General features: G+C 39.9%; 1 protein-coding gene and 1 long non-coding RNA gene across 2 annotated transcripts in view; one reads left to right on the forward strand and one right to left on the reverse strand.

Annotated features, from left to right (window-relative positions):
• LOC134078071 (uncharacterized) overlaps nt 1-14,954 on the reverse strand; it is a 45,803-nt gene extending 30,849 nt beyond the window's left edge. The window contains exon 1 of the long non-coding RNA XR_009938818.1: nt 14,904-14,954. This is a non-coding gene — a long non-coding RNA (uncharacterized LOC134078071). The remainder of the gene's footprint in view (nt 1-14,903) is intronic.
• The window catches only part of plekhm3 (pleckstrin homology domain containing, family M, member 3), a 73,492-nt gene that overhangs the window by 33,508 nt on the left and 13,065 nt on the right, over nt 1-26,919 (forward strand). Inside the window, exons 4-6 of the mRNA XM_062533717.1 lie at nt 6,086-6,231; nt 14,754-14,947; nt 16,609-16,672. Coding sequence (XP_062389701.1) covers nt 6,086-6,231; nt 14,754-14,947; nt 16,609-16,672 — 404 coding nt within the window. The remainder of the gene's footprint in view (nt 1-6,085; nt 6,232-14,753; nt 14,948-16,608; nt 16,673-26,919) is intronic.

Raw genomic sequence — 26,919 nt, forward strand, 5'->3', positions numbered from 1 at the left:
CCACGTTTGAGCATCAATATCTTAAAAATAATTATTCCTGACTTGCCCAGGTTTAAAGACAAAGTATGACTGAACCACTAGAAGTTTGCACTGCATGCCCATCAGTTGTACATAAGGCCCTAGATTTGGAGAAAGTGCGAAACTGGTGATATTGAGAGTCTTGTATCCATCTTCTCACCCACATGGTGTTAGTATTTTGTCTGCATACTTTATTAATGATGTGTGACGACTTGTGCCAATATTTAAAATAACCATATGTAAAAAAATGTATTTCAATCATAAAATGGCCCTGATAAGTCACTAGACGTTGATAAATCATGCTAGTTTCAAATACTTATATCACTGACAGTAGTCCGGCTAGGATGTCATTTTAAAAAGTGAAGTTGCAGCCCTCAATTGATGTTGATGTTGACATGTTGTGTTTTGGCCTGATGCGCCACCCTCTACCTACTAATCACAAAGTCAGAAGTGTTTCGGCATCCGGGTTGCCAGCCCTGCTCTAGTTTCCAAAGCTGCAGATACAAACGTGTCGGATAATAAATGTCTTACATTACCCAAAAGACCTCATTATGAATCCGAAATACGTTGTGAGAAAGTAAAAAATAATGTGTCTACTAGCTACACCACATGCCATTTTAATCACAATACTGGAAAAAACACAGCCTTCCCTTGTTTAATACATAACCTTAAAATATTAAAGACAAAATATTGATTGACACCAAATGCATACAAAAACAAGTTTATACTAACCTTAATGGGACTGTTTGCACTTTATTCGAAATGCCTTTTTCAAGGGCTGAAAATAAAGACATAGGATTTGGTACACAGAGGACTGGTAATGGTAGGACAGGTAGAAACCAACAACACACTGACAGACATACTGGCGCCATCTTGGATCTGAGCTCTTGAACTAAGCGGTTCAAGGATGCGTGTGTGTGTGTGTGTACCTGTGTGTAGGTGTAATATGCATGTGTTTGTATTCTTCCCTTCTATTTCTGTCTACCTCCTTCTCCTTATATTACTATCTTCTTGGACTACACTTTGACTTTAGTAGTTCAACTTCTGCACCCTCATCCACTGGCACTAGTATGTATCGCTACCTAAGGTGACAAGCTAGCTTGAATGTTAATCCTCATTTTATAAATTGCTTTGGATGAAAGCCAGTGGCGGTTGCTGCTCATTGGAATAGGGGAAGCTCTGATAAAAATGGTCAACTATTAAATGAATATAATTGCTGCTATATTGTTATTTGAGGGGGAAATATATCCTAAAACAGAATGGACCAAACAGTATAGCTACGTTAGGGTTCTGAGACATGGCAGAGAACTAAGCTTACATTTTACCAGTTCACTTTGGGGGGTTAAATATGCTATTTGGTAGCCTACTAGAGTTATTACAGTTATAGTATGTGACTATTCTACGTTCATCTGCCTTGCTGTTTTATTTTGAATGTCCCATGGTGGGGAAGGCTATCAAATAGCTTATAAAATTCAAGTAAACATTAGCATAATTTAGTGAGCTATGTGGCTAACCTACAACTGAGTCTTAGCCTAAATACACAACTGAAACAAAAGCAAATCACGAACTATGTAACTCCACATTACGGTTTTATTGATAGGATAGGCTATGTACAACATCTGCAATATAACTAAAAAATTGAGCCTTGCCTCTCAACTTCACCTGCCAACCCTGTAAGGTTCCATAACTTTCACGCATTCCTGAACTTGAAACCAGAGCCCGTCTCTGTTGAAACTTCCTGTGCAATCGCGAAATATGCTGTCAATCAATTCCAGCCACTATGACGGTTCCTCCAATCATCATACAGAAGGGTCATTCCACCTCAATTCAACGGATTTTAGAGAAAATTTCTGCTTGACCATCTCAGATTTGCTTCAAACTTTTACCATCTAAAGAGTAACCATTTAAACTAACTTAGCCAAAATATTAGATTGGTATACCTAATACATCCAGAGAAAAACATTTTTGAACATGGTACCCCCCTTATGATTTTTGGCACATTGGCGCCCTCATCTAAATCTGCAGCAAAGTTCAGATGTCATTATCTCAAAAATTTTTCAAGCTAAAGACTTCAAATTTTCTGTGAATAATGATTTCTACATATAGATTCCACATATTCATTGGTAAGCCGTATGTGTTGACACTGACTGTGTTTCAATCTTGTGAAATCAGAAGAAAAATTGCAGATTTTTTTCACATCCCCACATTGGGTGCCCCATTACACAATTTACAAACAAAATGTTTGGCACATGGTTATGTCTCTCTACAGAAATGTTTAAGCTGTTTTTGAAAAAGTAATTAAGAGGTGTCTATATTGCTTTTTTGTTGGAAGTATTGTAACACAAAACTGAAAAATAATCAATTTGGATGATTTTGTATCTCCCCATTACAGAGGTATGACAAGCTATACCAATGAATTGAGCACATCTCCAGAAAGAGTATGGAATGGGCTTTCAGACTGCGAAATTTCAAGATGGTATTATGGCTATGGTTATTGAAATGTTATTTTTTTAAATATTGGTCTACTATAACAGCACATTGCTGATATCACTAAATAGTGACATCTAGTGGCATTAAATAGTGGCAGCAGCAATTTATTTAGGAAATACAGGAAATATTTTATTAGTTCATCACCCAGCAAGTAAATGAAAAAATAAATGTTTAACAGAATAAGACATAAACATCTGATACTTAGGAATAAGACAAGGATTATGAAATCATGAAATAATAGTACAAAAACAACACTAATTGTTGTAATAGACCAACATTTTAAAAAATTAAATTTAAATAACTGCAGCCATAATACCATCTTGAAATTTCACAGTCTGAAAGCCCATTTCATACTCTTTCTGGAGATGTGTTCAATTCATTGGTATAGCTTGTCATACCTCTGTAATGGGGAGATACAATATCATCCAAATTGATTATTTTTCAGTTTTGTGTTACAATACTTCCAACAAAAAAGCAATATAGACACCTCTTAATTACTTTTTCAAAGACAGCTTAAACACTTCTGTAGAGAGACATAACCATTTGCCAAACATTTTGTTTATAAATTGTGTAATGGTGCACCCAATGTGGGGGTTTGAAAAAAATCTGCAATTTTTCTTCTGATTTCACAAGATTGAAACACAGTCAGTATCAACACATACGGCCTACGAATTAATATGTGGAACCTATACGTAGCAATCATTATTCACAGAAAATTTGAAGTCTTTAGCTTGAAAACTTTTTGAGATAATGACATCTGAACTTTGCTGCAGATTTAGATGAGGGCGCCAATGTGCCAAAAATCATAAGGGGGGTACCATGTTCAAAAATGTTTTTCTCTGGATGTATTAGGTATACCAATCTAATATTTTGGCTAAGTTCGTTTAAATGGTTACTCTTTAGGTGGTAAAATTTTGAAGGAAATCTGAGATGGTCAAGCAGAAGGCATTTGTTGAATTGAGGTGGAATGACCCAGAAGCTCGGCATCCCAGACATCCCACTGTCCCATTCACCCCCAGAGAGGCCGGGCTTCCCTGGAAATGACGATTTTGTGGCTTTTATCCAATAAACATCCAGCTTTTTCTGCACTGAGACCAGCCCACTCCGTAGTGCCATTGAAGTCCAGTGAAGCCGAGCCTCTATGGGGCTTTTAATGGATCGGTTCGTCACAGCAATGTATTAGGCGTGCAAAATCACGATAGATGACCGGCAAAACCTTATTGCGAAACAAAACTATAGCTATATAACGATATAGCCATGAAGTTGAACACGTTTTTAGCATGTTCTAGTTGGAATATTAGGCTTGCTAATGTAGCCCATAAAAGGCATTATTTGATGCAATTTTCTGTGATATTTTAGAGGAGGCTGAGCCTCCCCTACACTCAATGAGCAATCGCCTCTGATGAAAGCATCTGCTAAATGAGCAAATGTGTGTGTGTTCGAGGTGGGCAGTGTATACTTCTTTGATCCCGTGAGGGAAATTCGGTCTCTGCATTTATCCCAATTTGTGAATTAGTGAACACACACACTCAGAACACAGTGAACACACAGGCTATGTCCGAAACGGAATGCAGCTGCCTACTGCCACGCTGCCTTCAATGCCTTGCGAGTGAGTTACCGTGGAAGGCAACAAGGTAGCAGCTAAAAACTCTGTTTCGGACAGTCTAGCAAGATATCAACAACATAGAACGCCGTTGCTATGTTACCGACAGCTGTGCTTTAAGTGCGTTAGCGTAAATCGCTATTAGTGTAGAAGAGGAGTCGAAATTTGAAGTATAACATGCTTTAGACGTGTAAACAGACTTATCGTGATTTTTGCAAGCTACATACAAAGAGGTGAATGGAAGCATTTTACCTTTCACTGACATCATAGTTAAATAGAACTTTTGGACGTTGAAGGCAGCATGAAGGATACATCTATGCTGCCTTCAAAACTGGGCATAACGAAGGTATCTTAGAAGGCAGCGTTTTTGTTTCGGACGTGACACGATGCCTCGCTCCCCTGCAGTACCGGTTCAGCCCTCCATGGGGCCCTAAGCAAAATCCTGCTAAGGGGCCCTCCTGTACTCAATGGGCCAAATTGTAACCATTTTTTTAAGTCGCACCTGATACCTCAGTGTTCCCAATTCAAATCATCCCACCCCATTTTGTCTACAAAAGTTACCAAATATAGTGTTTTCCCCATAAAGGACTAGGAGAAAAAAATAATTGTAAAAATAATTGAAAGAAAAATAATTGTATGTGATTGAATCACCTTAACAGCTATAAAAGCAGTTTTAGGGTCTGGGCTGCTTGATTGTGCTAGTAGCCTACTCACTGAGGCTGACCTGTGTCTGTCAAAGACATAGGCTACTGGACTGGCTTCCCTTCAATATTTTTTTTCAAACGTAGACTATTTAAACAATCATGTTAATACTTCATATAGGCCTAATTCACGATGTGCATCTATTGTCCAGTATGCAAAATCAAAGTTAATCCATTAGGCTATACTTTCCATTCCATGTTAAGTAGGCCTAAGTATCTAAACCAAAGAAAGCTTGACTGATATTGTAAAACCATTTACTTGTTTTAAAAATGTATGGGAAGAGTGAAATCACCGATTAGGGTAGCCTACTGTACTTTCATCTCGAGCACACACGTTAGGGCTATTATGAACGTATTTAAAGATACGGTTAGTATTAGGCTATTATAGGCTACCTCCGCCTTCATCGGTGTTTGTTTGTGTGTTAGCAAGATAACTCCAAAAGTTATGGAAGGATTTCGAATTCAGGAAAGGTCTGAAATGACTCAAGGAAGGAAGGATTACATGTTGGGAGTGATGCGCACTTGGGCGGAGGTCTGCGCTCTCGGAGTGCTTATCTATTTTTTAATTATTTTAAAATGTAGCCAGTCGCCAGCATTTTTTGGTTATATTTGTGGTTATATTTCACAACTTTTGAAAAGTATCCTACTCTACCCAGTATTCTACTGGAAAAGGCTGGCAAGCAAGCCACAGACAGATCAGGGGATTTACTGCCCTGTTAGGCCAGCAACAGACATGAGAGATGCAAACAAATGGATCAGTTTATAGGCTAGGCTACCCAGATTATTTGTTGACATTAAAACCGAGGAACGAACACAAGTTTACCCGACTGCTGTTCCCGCTGTTCATTCTCGTGACGTTTCTTCTTCTGTTTGTCATGCTCTGAAGGGTAATTCGGTTTCATGATGATTGTCGCTATAATAACTGTACAGTAGGCTACCTGTCGCTTGACTCAAGGGGAGACGGGGCCTTCGTTAACTCGCGGGGCCCTACGCAACTTGCGTAGTGTGCGTATAGGGAGAACCGGCCCTGCTCCCCTGTAAGATATCTTAGAAGGCAGCATTTTAGCCCGTTTCGGACACAGCCACAGTGAGGTGAAGTACACACTAACCCAGAGCAGTGAGCTGCCAGCCCAATATTCCACGCAAATTAAATTGTCTGAATGTACAGCTGTATGATTGAAATTTAGAACAAGTTATTTTTTTACTAAAGCTACTTTAACAAACTGATTTATACTTCACAGAGTGATCTTTGATGTTTTTGTATTTCCTGTAGGTTGCCAAAGACCAGTGGGGTTATCACAAGACAAAGCAAAGGTTTGCTACTATAGTGGAAGGTATTACTGCCAAAACTGTCATCAGGACAACTTGTTCATTATACCGGCACGATTGCTTCACAACTGGGACACCAACAGATACAAGGTATTAATAACATTTATAGTTTATAAATACTCCATTGTATGTACTGTATGTATGTATGCTTAACAACTGGGACACCAACAGATACAAGGTATTAATAACATTTATAGTTTCTAAATACTCCATTGTATGTACTGTATGTATGTACAGTGGGCGTTGGTTGACATTGCCCGCTTTCACGTGAGATTCTCATGAGACCTCACGCGTGAATCACGTGTATTTTATTTATTTTTCCCAAGTGAAGCTGCAATGACCCAAACAACCACCAGGTGGCACTTGTGAGCAGGGTTAGGAATGTCGGCATTTATCACTAGCCAAACAATCCCAAATTGAATTAAATCCCGAAGCAAGCTGAACATCTTTTCTGCTTTTAATAGCCTAGTCTCAACACAAAACTTGTTATTGTTTATGAAGGTGTCTTCTGTTAGCCTATTTTATGAAGAGGCATCTGGCTGTTTCGTTTAGGTTTGTTTTGCTGTCACTAATGGTTTCATGAGGTAACCACTAAAAGCATAAGCCTATGTCCTAAGCGCAACTGTGTTCTCGTTTTTGAGTCAATTCATACATTTTATTTAAAATGTGTGGATAGGCCGATGGTACGCTTGTTATTATGCTGGCAACAAAACAAAATGGTTCACGAATGTTATTCTTGATTCTAAATGCGGGAAACAATTAAAAAATAAAATGTCCCATTTTCCGACTCACAACAAACCTCTTGCCTATAGCCTAGGCCAGGGGTCTTCAACCTTTTTCAGCCCAAGGACCCCTTGGCTGTGAGAGAGACTGAGCACGGACCCCCACACCTGGCACACCTCAAATCATGCCTATCATTTGAACCGTCAGTCATTAGTGCCTACATGCATGCACGTACGCGCACGCACACACACGAACGCACACATTCTAAACATAAGTTATTATTACTGTAACAGGGGGGTAACTGCTTTATACAACTCGTTTCTGATAATTCTTTACATAGTGTTGCATAAACTCGCCCTATAATAGAATGAATGTCACAAGGGTCAACTAAGGTGGATATGTAAGGGATAATCAATGACGCGCAATGTACGTTCGAAGTGTTAATAAGCTCCCGACGCCGCAGGCATTATTGCAGTGCATTATTTTCTTATAAACGCACGGCGCGGAGTTGATTATCCTGTTTATACCACTGCTACTATCATTTTTGTTTATATTGCCGCTGTCTTAGATACAACGTTGCTGTGTTTACCGTTACATTCACATTGGCGAATTAATATTCAAGTGTCAGAAGCTCCGCTTTAACCCTCTCTGGTGGTATAAATTCAGCTAAATTCAGGCAAAGCTTCATTTGCTCAACCTGATACAGACAGAGAGCCTCTTCATCTTGTGTAAATATAACTTGTCTTACACAAGGAAACACAAACACACAAGATTATCGTTATCGTTTCATTTTGATGGTATGACGCGGAGAACGTTGGATTAATGAATTCACGCAGAACGCCTTGACGTGCAAAGACCGCAGACTCTCATTTAAAAAAAAAACCAAAACAAAGCAAAACATCACACAGAACAAATAGGCTACCTCGCAAAGTTCAGGGTCCATCAGTCCCGACATTAAGCAAACGAATCAAACAGTCGAATGGTCAGATGCCGCTGAAAACGAAGCTATTTAACTAAAACGCACGGGGGGAAAGTGTTCCATTGGGTAACACAATGTTACAGGGATCACATTATCACAAGCATGATTCATGGGTAGCCTACAATGTGTTATTTAAAAACGAATATGAAGCGATTTTCATTGAACATTATGTTAACTTTGAAATGTTATTTTTTGGAAGAGAAAAAAATGCTTCAGACGAAATATTTTCGCGGACCCCCTGCAGTACCAACCCCCGGTTGAAGACCCATGGCCTAGGCTATGTTTATTTGAAATCTAAGCTGGCTGTTGTCAAATTTGTAAAATAAGATAGGCCTACAGGAGAAACTATAGTTTATGCTCTCTTATGCTGTTTCATTCCAACCCGAAAGCGAAGGAGGGAGAATGAATTACAAACTGAACGGTTTTGATCAGGCGGGAAACAATTAAATATAAAATGTCCCATTTTCCGAAGCACTACAAACATCTTGCCTATTTAAACATTCTATTATTTGGGCCTATTATAAAAGTTGGGACTTTTTCGTTAGAAAACAATTTCATTTGAATTATGGACTGCCTTTGAATGAAGTTTGAGACGCTAAGAAACACGTTTTCCCCGTGGCATTAACAGTGGCTTAATTTATTTCAAAAGGATATGACCTCATGAATCCGGTTGTTTGCCGTTCTACTTGTCTTTTTTGACCTGTAATGATTATAGGGGATGCATCTCATATGTGACCTTCCACGGCGAAATCAGTCACAATGTCCAAATTTTCAAAATCAAAGTTATTACGTTTTCAGGAAGGGGCATAATCAACCTTCAAAACGATACCTATATCTAATGAATTGAACGTCATATTACTGAAATATAAACATTCAAAGGAGTTGAGTTCATCCTGTCATGCCAATAGAAAAACGGAGAAATCTGCCTCTGAAGTTAACCGTCGGCTCAACACTCACGAACGCTTTGTAAGGTCGCCGCTATTACACGTTTTACGGTACTTGTATCAACGACATAGCACGCGGATGGCTTGGTGGTTGTCAATGAGTGCGTTTACCGTAAATATTGGAATAGAGGGGCAAAAAAACGAGACGCCTCTAACTTCCTGCTTCCTCTAACTTTCTCACCTCAACAAACTCACGTTTTTAGACTACAAAAGGTCAGTTTTTCGGCGAAATGTATTCACGGCCGTACAGTGTAGACCTCCCACTGTTTCAAAACACTTACAAAAAAAAATCCACGATTTTAGCACAAGTGACATAAATGGCCATTTTTCTCAGAAACGCCTGTTGCGACAAGCGACTGGTTTTGCCGTGGAACGTCACATATAGCCTATCACTGCATTGCAGTGTAGGCCTATTGAATTTTGACAGTGTTTTGTCTTCTCCTATATTTTGTTCGGCAACTGTCAGCTTAAATGTCAAATCATATTTCCTTCCCTTTGTCGCCCTAGTATTAAGAGAAACGCAGAGAAACGAGAAATTGAAAATAAACACAGAGAGTTCGTGAATAGGCTACTAAATAAATGTTTGTAATGGACAATTTCAAGAATTCTGGTGAGATGCCGTGTACAACAAGATATCTTGGATGCATGAGCGATGACGAGTGGATGAGCGATTTTTAAAATCAGCCATATGCGATCAGTCAGAGGGTCGGATTCGGATCTGTGTGTGCGGATTTTTCTGTCCGAGCCCAATACAGTTAAAATGTCATTCTCATGATGGTTTCTCATACTTAGGCAATGACAATACGTTTGTTTGTGTGGAAAGCCTGATTTAATTAAGCAACTCTAGGAATGCATTCAGAAATTACTGATGGACTATTTATTCCCTATACTGGACTGCTTGAACCTTCTGATACTACAAATGACTTTACTCCACTTAACTGACCCTAGGCAGATGGGTTGGGCCCTTGAGTCGTGGATCTGTCTGAGGTTTCTTCCTATATGTATCTCCAATTCTAGGGAGTTTTTCCTTGCCCCTGTTGCTCATGGGCTCTCTTTGAAGGTTTAAAACTCTGTAAAGCACCATGAGACATGTGTAATGTTTTGGCGCTCTATAAATAAAATTGAATTGAATTGAATTGAATTGAATAGAAATGTCAAAAGGTGAGCGCCGAAGCTCACACGGGGCAACAAGCGCCAACACAGGCACGCACAAGAAGCCCAATCATATAGCCACTTGAAATTAAATGAACATAGCTCAACCAAAAATGGCCAAACTAACAGAACAAAAGGTCCTGGACAGGTTTCGATTTTTTTGCGCGAGCCGAGTCCTGAGGACATGATAGAAGCCAGCGAACTAGAATTCATTCTCCTCGGAATGAGCCATTTAAGTACGAAGCTAATAAAGTAACCTAAATATAGCCTAGGCGTGCGTTTAAAACTGGTTCTGGCGGCAACGGCGCAGCAGAGTCAGAAACGCAACAAGTCCTCAACATCGTTAAGATCATATAAAATGTATGTCCCCAGCACTTATCAAACCAAGCTGTAAAATAGGGTTTTTGTCCCCTGAAAACTAAACTGACGCCCTTGGATAGATAGATAGCTATCCAAAGAGAAATTACAGAATTAGTACATTCATGAGGAAATACGTCAGATTACGGAACTATTATAGAGACGCAGTCTAACTCAATAAAACTTGTTTGCATAGTGCTAATCATGATCATCCTCACTGTTGTCAAACTCTCGTATGAAACATAAAGTGTTATTTCAATCTGCTGCTTGTGTTAATGGCCATTTTGAACTATGACAAATAGTTTGTTAGTTCATGCTCGTCTTTTTCGAAGTGCAGAGCCTTGCGAACATTTTCAGAGTGCCAGACTGAATTTACAAACACCCGAAAAAACAAAACAGTAAAAGAGTTATAGTATTGCAGTCTGTAGGTGACTAGGCTACTAGGGATTTCTGTTGGCATTTCCGAAATATACCATATGGGCTGGGCCACTTAAGGCCTTTTTTCACCGACAGAGAACCGGCTCCGTTCCCGTTCGCGAACCAACATTTGAACCGTTCGTCGCGTTTTCACCAAACAAAAGCCGGTTCGGAACGTGGCACCTTGGTTCGGAAGTTGAACCAAAAAAGAGTTGGTTTTTCCTGCGAACCGGAGTGGGCGTGTCATTGCGTCTTTCAGAGGGAAGAAGGCTAAAAGCATGAGTTTTCCGTCCATATCAACAGTTGCCATGAGTAAACAAAACGATTCAACTAGCATTACACTGCAGACCTTGACTAGCATTTTAAACAGCTACTTTCTGCCGTTTTTATGGGACAACTGGTCATATCATTCTCCCGTTTATGCATCTCATTAACTTTTGATTTTGCATGCACCACCCATTGTTGATGACACATCCTTGGTTCTGTTCAGAACTGGTGTAAATGTGGGCTGGTTCACTAGATAGCACCACGGTTCAAAGAATTCTGAACGGCACCAGTTCAACACCAGGTTCGTTTTTGGTGAAAAAACGCCTTTAGAGGTTGCTTCCTGGCCGCCTATTGAATGAGTAGAACTGGGCTACAGTATCAATCACACCGCAGCAATGCTACAGCGGACTGTACTGCCACCTCCTGGTGGTAAGTTGTAATACAGCTGTAATACATTTCACGCAGAGCGTGAATCAGGCAACGCGTGAGGGAAATGGCCATTCTCAAGTAAGGCCTACTGTATGTATCTGTCTACTTATCTATCTCCATATCTATTCATCAATGTATTTAAATTTATTTTATCACACTGTCTGATCTCTCCAAGGATGGTAGCTGCTTGTCTGTGTGATGTCATGTTGACGAGAAAGATAATTCAGAATTTACATAAAATTTAAATAGTTGTAATCTGTGTTCAATTCGACGCCCATCTTTGTACTTGTTGCTCTCATTTCGTCAAGTCAAGTCGTTTTTATTTATATGGCACATTTAACATGCACAGAGTGCAACCCAAAGCGCTCCACACAGAAGACAGTAACAAAAGACAGAAGGTGTCGGATGGAGCAGCATAATCGTCAGCGTACCTGTGACACCAACACATAACAAACACATTTACAAAAATAACAAATGAAACACAAGACCAAAGATGCCAGAACGGAGCAGCGTAATCATGGATGGATGAGGGATGAATCAAAACTCAAAACTGCATATAGATCAAAACTCCATACGATTTGAAGTGTAGGATCATTATGACACCATCTGAATGCATGCCAAGTTTAGTTAAGTATAAGCTACACACATACACACACAGGCACGCGCACACACGCATACACACACACACACACACACATAAACACAGATACACACGCATGCACACACACACAAACACACATAAACACACACATATAAAGACACATGTAAACACACACACCACCCCCCCCCCCCACACACACACACACACTCACAAACACACACAGAGAAGCACACATATGTACAGAAACAAACGCACATCTAGTTTAAATACAGGTTGGAAAATGTTCATAGTGTTTTAGATAATATATTTGATAGTGTTTCCCATCATGCACTAACCTGACTCTCTCCAGATCCTTGTAGTTCGCTTAGCTCCACACAAGGATCTGGGACTATTTCAGAAGGTGGGGCCTTGTAAAAAAACCCTTGTATGTGATTGGATAAACCACTTGTCCGTTATCTTGAATGACGTGCTACTTCAAGCTCTTGCCAAACCCGGTCGGAAGAACAGCAAAAACATCCTTGCCACCAATAAATGCCTTCAAAACCGTTCTCTGTTCATCTTTTATAGAATGAATATTCGTTAGATTCGCCAAAACAGTTGAAATAGCAGAATCAATGTCAGCACACGACTCCTCGCTGCGTGCCACCATTGTTGTTTGAATCAAACAGTCGCTTCGGCTATGAAATCCCACCCGGCGATCCTGATTGGTTCATTATTTTTTGCATCATGCACATTTTGGACATAGAACCTCATTTCCAACTTAGTCGGGGTGATATAGGTCGGTGAAGACCATTTTCAGTGAATTTCTTTCCTTCCTTGAGTTGCAGCGTTCATCTCGTGCTAACCAGGTGCCGAGATAACGCAAGTCAACGGTAACATCCAGCCTGCCACTGAATACACTCCACAGAACACCCGAAACAAATAAATGATAACGTCAGACTATCGATACACATGCCTGTGTTGATAGAACAATGTTAGAAATAAAACTAACCTTGCATCGCATTGCAATAGCCTACTTTGTTCCCTGTATGGCAGTGGCGGATTGATATTGAGAAACTAGTCCCTCAAAATGTAATAAATCATTGAGTTGTAAGGTTAGTTTTATTTCTAAAATTATTCTATCAACATGGACATGTATATCAATAGTCTGACGTTTTAATTGACTCGTCTCGGGTGTGCTGTGGAGTGAGTAAGACAGTTTTGGTAAGTTTTGGATGTTACCGTTGAAATGCGTTAGCTCAGAACCAGCGTTAGCAAAGGGGAACGCGGCAACTGAAGGAAGGGGTTAAACGCGATAAAAACGGTCTCCACCGACCTTGGTAAAGTTGGAAATGAGGTCCTATGTCCAAAATTCCGAACTATTCCTTTAAGAAACTATGAGTGACTGTGACTGTAACGCAGAACATGTTTGAAAGTTGTTTATTAATTACTACTCATCACTTCGTTAGAGATAATGAGAGATCTTTTTGGGAATTCCAGGAATGGATGATTGCACAGACACCTTGAGTCTGACACTGTCGGCAACGATTAAACAATAACTGTTAATTTATTTAGAGTTCTTTTCCAAAACGCTATATCCACCATTTTAATCAATTTTCATAAATATTTTTTTTAAATTTTGTTTTTCAAGTAATCTCAGTGAAACTGTATTGGGTTATGTTTAGTAGATTTATCTTTACTCAATAAAAACAAAACAACTGCATTTTTATTGATATTACCTGAAATACACAATTAAATAAAGTTTTGAAAAAGAGATCTTCCACAGAAGTCAGTAAATGAAGAGCAAGTAAAGATAAAGTAAAGTGTCATGCACGTCAGTAAGTGTATGTGTAATGCATAAAGAAAAGGCAATGGGCATAGCCGCCAGCTCCCAGCAACGTCAGCAACGACAAGCCAGACCAAGACAGAGAGGGAGAATGAGGCCTCCGGACACGGGCTATATTCTGGAGCCCATCTACCCAGAGCCACGCCCCTCATTAGGGACAGATCAGAACTGCAGCTCCTCCTACAGGTCACAGCACAATACATACATTAACCATCTAGCTAGTGCTCAAGAGCACCCTACAGGCAGAGGGAGGGAGAGGCGTAACACCTTACGGCACGGCAAAGCCGGGGCGTCACATCGAGCCATTACCAGATGAAGGTGGAAAATAAGAAGCTTATTAAATCTGATCCTGAAGCAGACTGCTTACCCTGATTGTGGAACTGCCCACATTATGATATTGGCCCAATCCCAATGTCCGGACTCACGGACTTTGGTGCGCGTTCTCGCGAAATTTGTTAGGGCTGTCCCAATGTCGAATTACAACGGGCGTGAGGGTTTGAGTACACACTTACCGTGCCCTTTCCGTGAGTCTGCATCGGTGCAGACTTAACCTAAGGGAAATTACCCACAGTTCAAAGTGTTGTGACGTTTACCGCGGAGATCATAGAAAAATCCGGAAATGAAGGTAAACAACAGCACGCACGACCCACACGTGCATGGTGCAAATGTTAGCAACGTCTTTGTTAGTAAACATCGCCAAGGTACATGTGATCTCGTAAAGTGCTGTCCCAATCCCAAAATACCTATCTGAGCCCATGTGGCCTCACACACTCACTCACTTAGCACCTGAAATCAATTAAGTCTGTGAGTCCTTAGTCCTAGTCTTTAGGGCTGACATTGGGATTGGGCCATATTGATACCAAAGTCTTTTGTTGCTCCTTATGTATGACTCTGTTCCTGTTCTTTGGTGATACTCAGGTGTCCAAGCAGGCTAAGGAGTTTCTGGAATTTGTATATGAGGAGCCCCTACTAGATATTCAGCAACTGAACCCCTGTCTCTACCAGCACTGTGAGCTATTGGCCACTGTGCTGACACTCCGGCAAAGATTGCAGTCACTGCGTGCTTACCTATTCAGTTGCCGTGCCGCCATTGCTGAGGACCTCCGCCGCAGGTAAGCGCTGAAGAGAGGGAAGACAATTACAATATTATTACTGGCCTATTTCTCAATTAGATTTTTTGTTATGAAATACTTTGCATTCAGTAGGCATACAGTAAATAGCTTAAAGCAGTGCTACTTAAACTTTTCTCGTTATTTCCCATTTTGGAAATGGAGAAAGACTGATTCAAGACTAATTCAAACCGTAAATTCCTCTAATTATTTTTGACCGTTAACACCAATTTCAGTATAAATAATAAATAATGGGGTCAAACTGGTCCTCTGTCCAGGCCACAATATCTTGCAGGTGTGAGGTAGACTTAGTTAGGTAAACTCCAGGTGCTTCCATGTGCAAACTTGGCATAAAGCAAGCATTAAAGAATAACTTCCCTAACTTAAGTGTTTTTCTTAATTACATAAAATAAGCTTCAGTGCTTTTTATGTGACTAATATTAGAGGTTACATAAAACCATGTTAAAACATAGTAAACCTCTGATTGAATTGTTTCAGTCACTTTCTCTCCTCTCAATATCTTCAATACTTTGGATTAATTTGTATCTCAAAGGGAAGAAGAGTGTATAATTCTTCACATCAGTTCTTGTTTTCATTACATTAGTGGTTACATTATCAGGAAATTATTACATTATTGTGTTCTGTAGGACCATTTAGGTGATTTAAGTAATCATTTATAAAAAATAAATGATTAATTGCCTGACCGCTATTTCTCAATCCACTGTTTTCTGCACGAAATATGTAATAAAAAAAAAAAAAACAACGATTGTTTGATCGTGTTACTAAGATTAGGGCTGAAATCAAGTTCTTGGTGCATAGAGCTCAACAGTCATACCCTCTTCCGAGAGGGCTTAGTTTCCGAAAGTAAGTTCATTCATTTCCCCAATCAACTCCTGGAAAAATCCACAACAGTTTTAGGGTTACTTTCAGGTTGACCAGCTATAATGTGACTCTTAAGGCCCGTACAGACCAGATACGACACGAATTTGCGGTGTGAAAATGCGCGAAATTTTCGCACTCAAAGTGTACACACCGAGTCCGATGCGATTATTTTAATATTTCGCATTCTATTTCGTTTGATTTGCATTGAGCTCAATGAGCATCAAACAGGCTAATAGGCTAACTGGAAAAAGCACCATGCCAATCTCTAGCTATGGTGAAGGGTATGTGATGATGTGGGGCTATTTTAATTTCAAAGGCCAAGGGAACTTTATCAGGATGCATAATATCCTGGATCCATGAAAATAAAAACATATAAAAAATCCTCCTGCTCCTATGGGAATTTAACATAGGGGTCAAATACTTATGCAACCTGTATTTAAGGAAGAACATTTATCTATTTACGATACATTCTTCAATCACAAAGAAAATTAGTGTCCTTAGCGGTTTGGTTTTTACTCATTTTTTTAATCAAGGCATTACAATCAATTCTCAAAAGATGATTTTATATTCCTCTTTTTAGTCAACTTTAGCATGGGTGTGAATACTTACTATACCCACTGTAGATATATCATATATATTTTATGTTATTCTGCTATCTATACCATCTAGAAACAAAGCTATACTGCTTCATCACCACTTTTTGTTTTCTTTTCTTCTGAGTTTTTAGCCTACTCAGAGCATTCCCTAAGTAATCATAACTGTGAATATACATATGTCTTTAGAATCTTCCCAAGGGAGTACCTCCTTCAGCACATCCACTTGTACTCAGTGGCAGACCTCCAGCAGGTAAGCCTCACTTAAATGTTGTCAATTGAAAATGTACTTGCTTCTTAACCATGATTTTTCTCTGTCTAGGACATTTCAGGGTTCTTAACTCAAACTGCTGTTTGCAATTATAGGCCAGTCAATCTAGCGTTTGACCCATAACTAATTGCAATAGTAATCATTACACATTTTTTGTGATCCCTAGGTATATCTAATTAACATATTAAAAATCTACCGATTTATGTTTAGTGGAACATAGTTTTTTTCAAGGTCAAAGGCAGCAATTTCCAATGCATTTTGCCATTGGGATTTACTACAGGTGAAATGGGTAAAATTTTAAGCTATAGATATCAACTTGAAACTTTCACAGTTGTTTACTCACATTAAGGCAAAGAATGTTTGTATTGCAAGTTTTCTGAAATGTGATGTTTAGATATGCAAATGAGACCAGTTTTACTTATTACTTATTTATTATAGTTTAATATATAAGCAAAATGCAGCAATTATTTTGAAGCTGACTGTACCTATTGTTCAGATTTAGCTTTCTAAAAATATATGCAAATTATTGCATATTTAAGTAAAACTGGTCTCTTTAAGTTCTTCTTGCAGTATCTTGTAAATATGTGATATAAACTTTGTCTTCACTGTTCCTTTAGTTATTGATATAAAGAAGTATTCTATTTTTGTTGGCAAGGAGCAGAGCTTATCCCCTTCTTGATGCTTTTGCAAATAGTGCCTAATTGGTAAATACCTGAAAAAGTCCTGATTTGGTAAATCATATTTCTCTTTAAGCTGTTCAAATGATTTTAGGACTGGACCGTCAAACAACTGATCCAAAACCACCAAACCCCTCTCCTTCCATTTCAGAAATCCCTTGTCCAGTCTAGCTGGGGAGAACTCACAGTTGTTTGCTATCATGATAGCTCTGAAAGTGGTCATGGGAAGTTGTAGTTTTTTCCTCACAATTGACCATATTTTTAAGGTATTCTTACTCCATACATTAACAATCTTATTTTCCCCCCATATATCTTGGTTTAAGAATGGAATTGAACTTAATGACAGATTTGGGCATTCATTCTGTTCCATTCCAACCCAAATAGTGTAAGTGTCTTGGGATATCCAAGCCACCATTGATCTGAGTTGGGCTGCCCAGTAATATTTCTTCAGGTTAGTCAAGTCCAGGCCTCCATTCTCTTTTGGACAAAGTAGTCTTTTAAATTTAAGTCTGGGTCGCTTACTTTGCCAAATAAACTTAGACAGCCATTTATCCAATATAGTAAAGGTGGAAGCAGGAACATAGATACAGTAGGTGTTGGATTCAATTGGCCGGCTTCACGTGAGATCCTCACGAGACCTCACGTGTGATTCACGCTTATTTTATTGATTTTTCCCTAGTGAAGCTGCAATGACCCAAACAACCACCAGGTGGCACTTGTGAGCAGGGTTAGGAATGTCGGTATTACGGATCTCGATGAGATCATGTTAACAGGATAGATAGATAGATAGATAGATAGATAGATACTTTATTGAAAATTCAAGGATAAACCATAGATAAACAAATAGCACGTCATCACAAGCAGGCAGTTTTATCTAATTTACAGCAGATGTGACTCTGATTCAACAAATAGTCAATCATAAAACCACAAGCCTACTTCTGCGCGATACAGAAGTCTGCACGAACATAATATTATATGGTATTGACGTGTCCATAATACAATTTACAAGAAAGAACCTTATTTCTGCGATCAGTTGAAGACCATTTATTGCTCCACAGCCCTAAGTTCGTGTTGATTTGGGAGAGTGCAGCCTGCAGCTCTTACTGATTTGGGGAAAGATGGCTCCCTTCGGTAGACCAAGGAAACGAAAGCACAGTGGTTCAGCTGTTTCGCGTCAGTACATAGCGTGCGCGGCCAAGGTTCGCATCTGACCCTTCCATGTCACTTTTGAGTAAAAGGAGGCATACCACACATAACAATGGATTAGACCCTAAATACATTTAATTAGCCTACTTTACATCGAGTGGCCATCGACATCAGTTTAAATAATAGCTCCACGGCATTACAAGGTTATTTCCACGTTTCACTGTAGTCAGAAACAAAAGCATGTTGATTTCATATGGGGTTAGAACCTGCAATGAACCGATATCGAGTCTCCCGCTTTAGCCACTGCACTAAAGACTGGAATGCATGAATTGTGGGTTTGTACATTCCATAATAGAAGCTCACCAAAACGCAAATTAACGTAAGGTAACACAAGTAGCAAGAATGAGCCCAACAGGGGAGTCGGTCTAATTTATATTAGCCTGCAGTAAAGCGCAATCACTGAGTCACGAGAAAAACATCAACTTAGTGAATTTTGGTTGGGCGCTTGTGATTTTTGGTTAGGCGCACACTGACGACAGGTGTGACTGCCCAGTCCTTGTTTGCAATTGAGAGTTTGAGAGTTTGTATTATCTTTTCTAGAAACACCAAATCCAGGGAACTTTCAAGGTTGCGATGCAAGCATACGAGGCTTTCTAGAAACGCAGCCCAGAACAGTGAATGCTGAATGCTTAGACAGTGCTGTGCAGAGAATTAGACAAATTGGCTACATAAATTGGCTTTAGTATTCCTCATTGGCGTTTTCTCTCCATGTTTGATGATGACAAATGACAATTCGTTTCTCTTTCTACTACACCTAGCATGAGCGCGTCTAACCGTGCATGCCAGATGCTTTGAATGAATCTGTATGAAAGCACGTAGCCTACATTCGCAAAGAGCAGAAAGAATTTAATTTAATTTAGGCCTACAATGAGACATTTATTGTATCCCTTAGTTGCAATGCAATTATTCCCTCGCATGACAGCTGTAACCGCTGAATTTCTCACTTCGAGGCATCGTGTCACGTCCGAAACAAAAACGCTGCCTTCTAAGATAACTTCGTTTTGCCCAGTTTTGAAGGCAGCATAGATGTATCCTTCATGCTGCCTTCAACGCCCAAAAGTTCTATTTAACTACAGATGGTACGGGTTGAGAATGCTCCTTTCTTTCCCGCACATCGGGACTCCCGAAGCATCGGGAAAACTGCAACCGCAAGGGGGCAACATAGACCGCCCTAATAATATGAAGGTTCGGCTCATGGAAAAACCCGAGGACACCGCGCTGGTGACAAGCGGAGAAAAGAGACATGACGCTCGGCATGTTAGATTGCAGTTGCAGAGTTTTCGAATGTTTACAGCCTACCTCACAGCTCTCTCACTCGACGTAGCCTATAACTCAGTCAGTCCAGCAGAGATGCCAGAGCAACGTTTTGGTCAATGGAGAGGGAGAGAAATGCTCCGCATACCTATCCGTCTCATTTAATTATTAAAATGAAAGTGATGACTGGCGAAATTAATCAAACGACGTTTCAATAAACCATTGTTGAAATGAATGAAAATGGTTTTAGAAACATGTAGGCCTATCAGAAGGAAATAGCCTTCAATTCAACCTGAAATACTCGAAAGGCAACCTTAGATTAATTCATGAATTCATTACGGTTACAAGACCGCATTTCCGTGATAGGCTATTATTGTCAACGTCAAGGCGAAGACGAAAGAGATGGACAAGATGGACATTTTGGCAACATTAACATGTTAGGAATACTTAGAAATGTGTAGGCTATTTTAAAACGGAGGCATGTTCATTTTAACCGGCGACGCTGGGTAGCCTATGTACCCAGCACTTGTCACAGATTTTGTCCCCACCACTTTTGACGACTGAAAATAAAATGTATTTAACAGAAATCTCTTTAATACATGCCTATGCTTGTCACTTTACTTATAACCGTAGGCTACATGCATGGAGAAGATCGCGCATTTTGTAACATTGTCATGGTCAGATATGCGATAGGGCAGTGAGGGTAATTCATTGTAACCATCGACTAGCAGGCCTAGCTCCGCAAAATAAGTTTCTAGCAACGTATGTATCGTATGGATGTTCATGTTGATTCAGAGATAGGCATAGACTACCATAGGCTGCTGGGCGTCAAGCTATATGACAGCATTTTATCATGTGGTGAATTAATAACTAACGTCAGTTTAACATGTCAGAACCTTTGATCGGCGTTTCAAGTAGGCTGCCGAATAAAGCCTGTCGTAGTTCACATCCAGCTGTGGCGCAAGTGGTTGAAGCATAGGTGTCGTGCGCCAGCGACCGGCGTTCGAAACCCAGTCGAGGAACCTCTCCGGAAACCATCAAAACAAAATGCATCGATTTATTAAAAAAAATGAAAGACTTTCTGTTTTGAGATTCTTTTTATGTTTGCGATGTCTGCTGAAAAGAAAAGTTAATATGTTAATTCGTGGTTCAGCGCGCACTCACACACATTTTTACATTGACATAGTGTCGGGCTCAAGTGTCGTCCTCAGTGCCGCATATACATAGATTTCTCGAAAACATGCGCGCGCACGCAAGGGGCAGAAAGCACCATGAACAGCATTAAGCAGCTGCTCTCAGTGAAAAGATTAAAATGAATTTTAGTGCCGAAAACAGCACTATTCGAAATGACGATGTTTAGAGAATGTTCAGGAATGTAAAGTAATGCATATATTTGCCAGAAACCACCAAAACCGCCAAAAAGACGATGTTTTATAAATAATGAAAACGAACGACAAACTCTGAAATAAGTTCATAAATGAGATGTTATCATCATTTAGACAACAGTGGCATACAAAAAATGCCGATTATAGCGTACAGCAGCTGGTTATTAGGTTAAGTTTATAACGTTAAGACCGGCCATTCGGCGTCTTCTGCCCCGTGGGTGCGCGCGCATCTAGTTTTGTTAGTAAACAGGAAATCTGTGTATAGGTAGCCTAGGCTATAATGTAGTGAACTGGTTAGACGAGTGTGGGGGAGGGGGAATGATCGCACAAGACAATTGCTCTTCATGAAATGAATCTCACAGGCGGCTGTCGATTTTTAAATGTAGCCTACTACACCACTTGCGAAATCGGACGTGGCACATAGCCTAATTATTAGGCTACTGGATAGCAAATCCATAGACTTTGTTATATCCTTGGCGGAGATAATAATTAGGCCTATCAAATTAAAAGCACACTACGACAGGTATACTTGTGTGATCACGCAACACAAGAGAGCATTTAGCGATGGGACAGTTGTGAATGAGTGCTTAACACCCTGGAGTCTAAATACCCCCGGGGGATTTGAAAAACTGTTCCAAACACACATCTCAATCTCTGCTTTTATCATATTATAGTAACACCATTAGAAGCCTTTAATCAACTCGTTTTCAAATATATAGCCTATGTTTTAAGAGAATATGGCAATGATAATGGCACTTTCTAAAAACAATAAATTCTTAGGATTTGTCCTCTCACCTGCAGCAGGCCCATTCAAAAGCCCATCCACCTAATTTGCATTTGAAAGAGCCAATCACTAAAGTGACACATTTAGTCTAGCCTACTTTATGAGTTTTTTTTGACCCCTCTAATAAATTGCCTATAGTCCTACTACGATAATGGAGGAAGGGCTGCCTAACTGTTCCCCCTAAGTTTTTTCATAAGATAAAATGTTTACTCTATTTAAGTTTAGGATTTGGTAGACAAGACAACCTCGGAAAAGTTCTTCAGATAAACAATGTTTTATTGAATCAAAGGAAAGAAAATGTATCGCCAGGGTTTCGGGGCTTGCGAAGGCATTCGTTGATCTTATCGATGCAGTCCTTGCGGCCACTTCTCCCCATCGTAGGAAACTTTCTGCTTAGTGTTGACAACACAAAGGTCTTGACGTTGTGTGGCAGTGCTTGCTTGCCCTTCGATCCATCCCAGTTGGTGGTTTTGCACCAGGCTCTGTAGTGCTCCTTTGTGGTGATGGCTCTGAAGAGCAGGCATCCGTATCTACCAACGTTGCCGCGACTCTGTTGGTGAATTCGAGCATGTTGTTCTGGGCCAACAGCAAGCAAAGTCACGTCTTCGTGCTGAGAAGGAACTTGAATGCTGTTGTCGAATGTGGCAGAGAATACAGAAGAAGACTTTAACTATTAGGCTACTTATATATTTCTTATAACGAAACGCGAAGAAAAAATACGAGGACTGACCATCTCTTCTCTCCGCGTTTCCCCCAATACCATGGCGACAAAGAGAAATAAATATGATTTGACATTTTAATGTTTGTAGCGCGCCAGTTTACCCAGTGTGTGTGCATTGAGTAGTTCCTTAAAATACGGAACAAAGAGCGTCCCGTAGGCTATCTGTTCAATACAGAAGAAGACTTTAACTATTACTTATATATTTCTTATAACGAAACGCGAAGAACAAATACGAGGACTGACCATCTCGCCTCTCCGCGTTTCCCCCAATATCATGGCGACAAAGAGAAATAAATATGATTTGACATTTTAATGTTTGTAGCGCGCCAGTTTACCCAGTGTGTGTGCATTGAGTAGTTCCTTAAAATACGGAACAAAGAGCGTCCCGTAGGCTATCTGTTTAATACAGAAGAAGACTTTAACTATTAGCCTACTTATATATTTCTTATAACGAAACGCGAAGAAAAAATACGAGGACTGACCATCTCGCCTCTCCGCGTTTCCCCCAATATCATGGCGACAAAGAGAAATAAATATGATTTGACATTTTAATGTTTAGCGCGCCAGTTTACCCAGTGTGTGTGCATTGAGTAGTTCCTTAAAATACGGAACAAGAGCGCCCTGTAGGCTATCTGTTTAATACAGAAGAAGACTTTAACTATTAGGCTACTTATATATTTCTTATAACGAAACGCGAAGAACAAATACGAGGACTGACCATCTCGCCTCTCCGCGTTTCCCCCAATATCATGGCGACAAAGAGAAATAAATATGATTTGACATTTTAATGTTTGTAGCGCGCCAGATTACCCAGTGTGTGTGCATTGAGTAGTTCCTTAAAATAGCCTACGGAACAAAGAGCGTCCCGTAGGCTATCTGTTTAATACGGAAGAAGACTTTAACTATTACTTATATATTTCTTATAACGCTGGCTGTAGCCATCGTTATAATCGCTATAACCATTTTCATTCATTTCAACAATGGTTCATTGAAGTGTCGTTTGAATAATTTCGCCAGTCATCACCTTCATTTTAATGATTCAATGAGATTAAGGAGTCGACTATTGACGGATATGCGGTCTTCATCATTAAATGCAGTTGAAACTTTCTGCCACCTGGTGGTTGTTTGGGTACATTGCCTTAGCCTCGAAAAAAATCGGCTTGACGCACTGCGGGATCTCTTCGGGAGTCCCGCGGGAGAAGGTGCATTCTCAACCCGTACCCACTGTATGATGTCAGTGAACGGTAAAATGCTTCCATTCACCTCTTTGTATTTAGCTTGCAAAAATCACGATAGGTCTGTTTACACGTCTAAAGCATGTTTATACTTCAAATTTCGACTCCTCTCCTCCACAACACCATCCCCGGGGTCTTAACAAGTGAACCACGTTGGCTGGTCAGGGTTTTAAAGCATTTCCAGAAATTGCCCGGTCATTACACATCAGTGGCAATTAATTTGCAATGACTAGCATGCTAATAGCGATTTACGCTAACGCACCTAAAGCACAGCAGTCGGTAACACATATATATATTGACGGTAACATAGCAACGGCATTCTATGTTGATATCTTGCTAGGCTGTCCGAAGCAGAGTTTTTAGCTGCTACCTTGTTGCCTTCTACGGCAACTCACTCGCTAGGCAGTGAAGGCAGTGAGGCAGTCTGTCGAATATCCACTATCAAACCAACTTGAAGCTAGCTGAAGTTGCTGCTATATATTAACTCATTCACTGCCATTGACGTCTTTAAACGTCAATTTAGACACATACGTTGTGTCTATTTTTCAATGGGGAGGGCTCATGGGTGGGCTTGGGAACGATCTGGCAAAGTTTCAGGCTTGTATAAACAGACTGTACTAGCGATCCGAACGGCTAGATCAGGGGTCTCAAACTCGCGGCGAGACGATATTTTGCGGCCCCCGGCCTATAGTCGAAGCTTAATGTTAATGCGGCCCGCACAGATGCATCTGGGCATTTTATATTTTGTAACAATCGTGGGCTGGGCTCTATGGCTGCGCTACCATAGCTCAGACTCGTGACAACAACACGAATTAGCAATTGTTTACTTGCAACATGTTCCAGCCCGCAACTTTCTGTCAAAATAATAATGTAGCCTAAGTCGCCCCTTGAGGGTATTTTTTATGCGATAAACGACATGGGTTAAAACAGACGGGAGGTACGGTGACAAATCTCATTTGTAGCCTAGACTCCGCCTGCTAGACATCAAGTGTTTCGATTCAAGCAACGCTTTCACGAACTAGCCCCCTCACGAACTAGCAATGTGTTGTTATAGTAGACCAATATTTCAAAAATAACATTTCAATAACCATAGCCATAATACCATCTTGAAATTTCACAGTCTGAAAGCCCATTCCATACTCTTTCTGGAGATGTGTTCAATTCATTGGTATAGCTTGTCATACCTCTGTAATGGGGAGATACAATATCATCCAAATTGATTATTTTTCAGTTTTGTGTTACAATACTTCCAACAAAAAAGCAATATAGACACCTCTTAATTACTTTTTCAAAGACAGCTTAAACACTTCTGTAGAGAGACATAACCATTTGTCAAACATTTTGTTTACAAATTGTGTAACGGGGCACCCAATGTGGGGGTTAAAAATCTGCAATTTTTCTTCTGATTTCACAAGATTGAAACACAGTCAGTATCAACACATACGGCCTACGAATTAATATGTGGAATCTATAGGTAGCAATCATTATTCACAGAACATTTGAAGTCTTTAGCTTGAACACTTTTTGAGATAATGACATCTGAACTTTGCTGCAGATTTAGATGAGGGCGCCAATGTGCCAAAAATCAGAAGGGGGGTACCATGTTCAAAAACGTTTTTCTCTGGATGTATTAGGTATACCAATCTAACATTTTGGCTAAGTTAGTTTAACACTAGAAGCGCCGCGCCGTTCTGACCCACTTATACCTAGAAGCGCCGCGCCCCGGTCATTTGACCGCTTTGACGACCTACTAGAAGCGCCGTGCTGGTGTGAACTACTTAAAGCGCGGCGAGGCGGTCAAAAGACCGCTGAGTCCTTAGACTGGGAGGCTGTTACTTACACAAAATGATCACTAGATGGCGCTTCGTGCACAAATCAAATCGTTTGGTCATAAATTCAGTTTGCACTAAGCCATGTATCATTCGTGTCAGACCTTGTTGTTGATAGTCTGTGGTTGTTTCATTATGACATACAGCACGTTCGAGTTATCTGTTCATTTATTTGTGTTGATTTGTGTTGTTTGAGGTAGACTATGCCATGTAAATGAAAACTAGTTTTTAAAATAAATCACATAATACATATTGCACATATATAAACTATATGTTTTATGGTAAAATATTATTCTCATGCCCGACTGACCGGAAACCCTTGCGACATCTGCTGTGAGAAAAGAGAATAGCAGCCTGGACAAACATGGCCGAACGCGAGACAACATAGTGTTGTCACATAAGTGAGCGCAAAATAGCTCTAAACTAGCTTGTACCGGTGTGCTTTTGATCATGTAAAAACTCTGGGTGACAAATCACGCGTATTTAGGAAAAGTCGTGAACGTAGGTTCCTGGAATTGAATCGAGTGAAAAGATGGTCAAATGGCCGCAGCCCGGCCGTTCTAGGTATATCTAGGTCAAACCTACCCGGCGCTTCTAGTAATACGCGTCAGCGGTCAAATGACCGGCGCTTGGCGCTTCTAGTGTTAAATGGTTACTCTTTAGGTGGTTAGGTGGTTTGAAGGAAATCTGAGATGGTAAAGCAGAGGGCATTTGTTGAATTGAGGTGGAATGACCCAAATATGTATGTTTTAAAAGGGAATGTATCAATGGCACTTTGTAAAAACAATAAAAGAAAATCCTAGGATTTCAGTCCTCTCACCTGCTGCAGGCCCATTCAAATAGCCCATTCACCTTAATTTGCATAAAGAGACACTCACTAAGTGACTCATTTAGTCTGACTATTTTCCAATTTGTAGTAAAACTACATAACATTTTTGAATGTTCTTTTTACTGATATGGAGCCAACACCATTGTTTTCAAGGTTCAAACTTCAAAAGTCTTAGCTCAATATATTTATAGTGTGTTTTTTACCTTTGACCTCTGACATTTGAAAATATTTTTTTAAATAGTTGTGTTTACACTGAATTATAATAAAAAAGTAATTTCATTACATCCACTTGACTCTCATATAATTATT

The sequence above is a fragment of the Sardina pilchardus genome, chromosome 4 (genome assembly GCF_963854185.1).
Source record: "Sardina pilchardus chromosome 4, fSarPil1.1, whole genome shotgun sequence".
Classification (NCBI taxonomy): Eukaryota; Metazoa; Chordata; class Actinopteri; order Clupeiformes; family Clupeidae; genus Sardina; species Sardina pilchardus.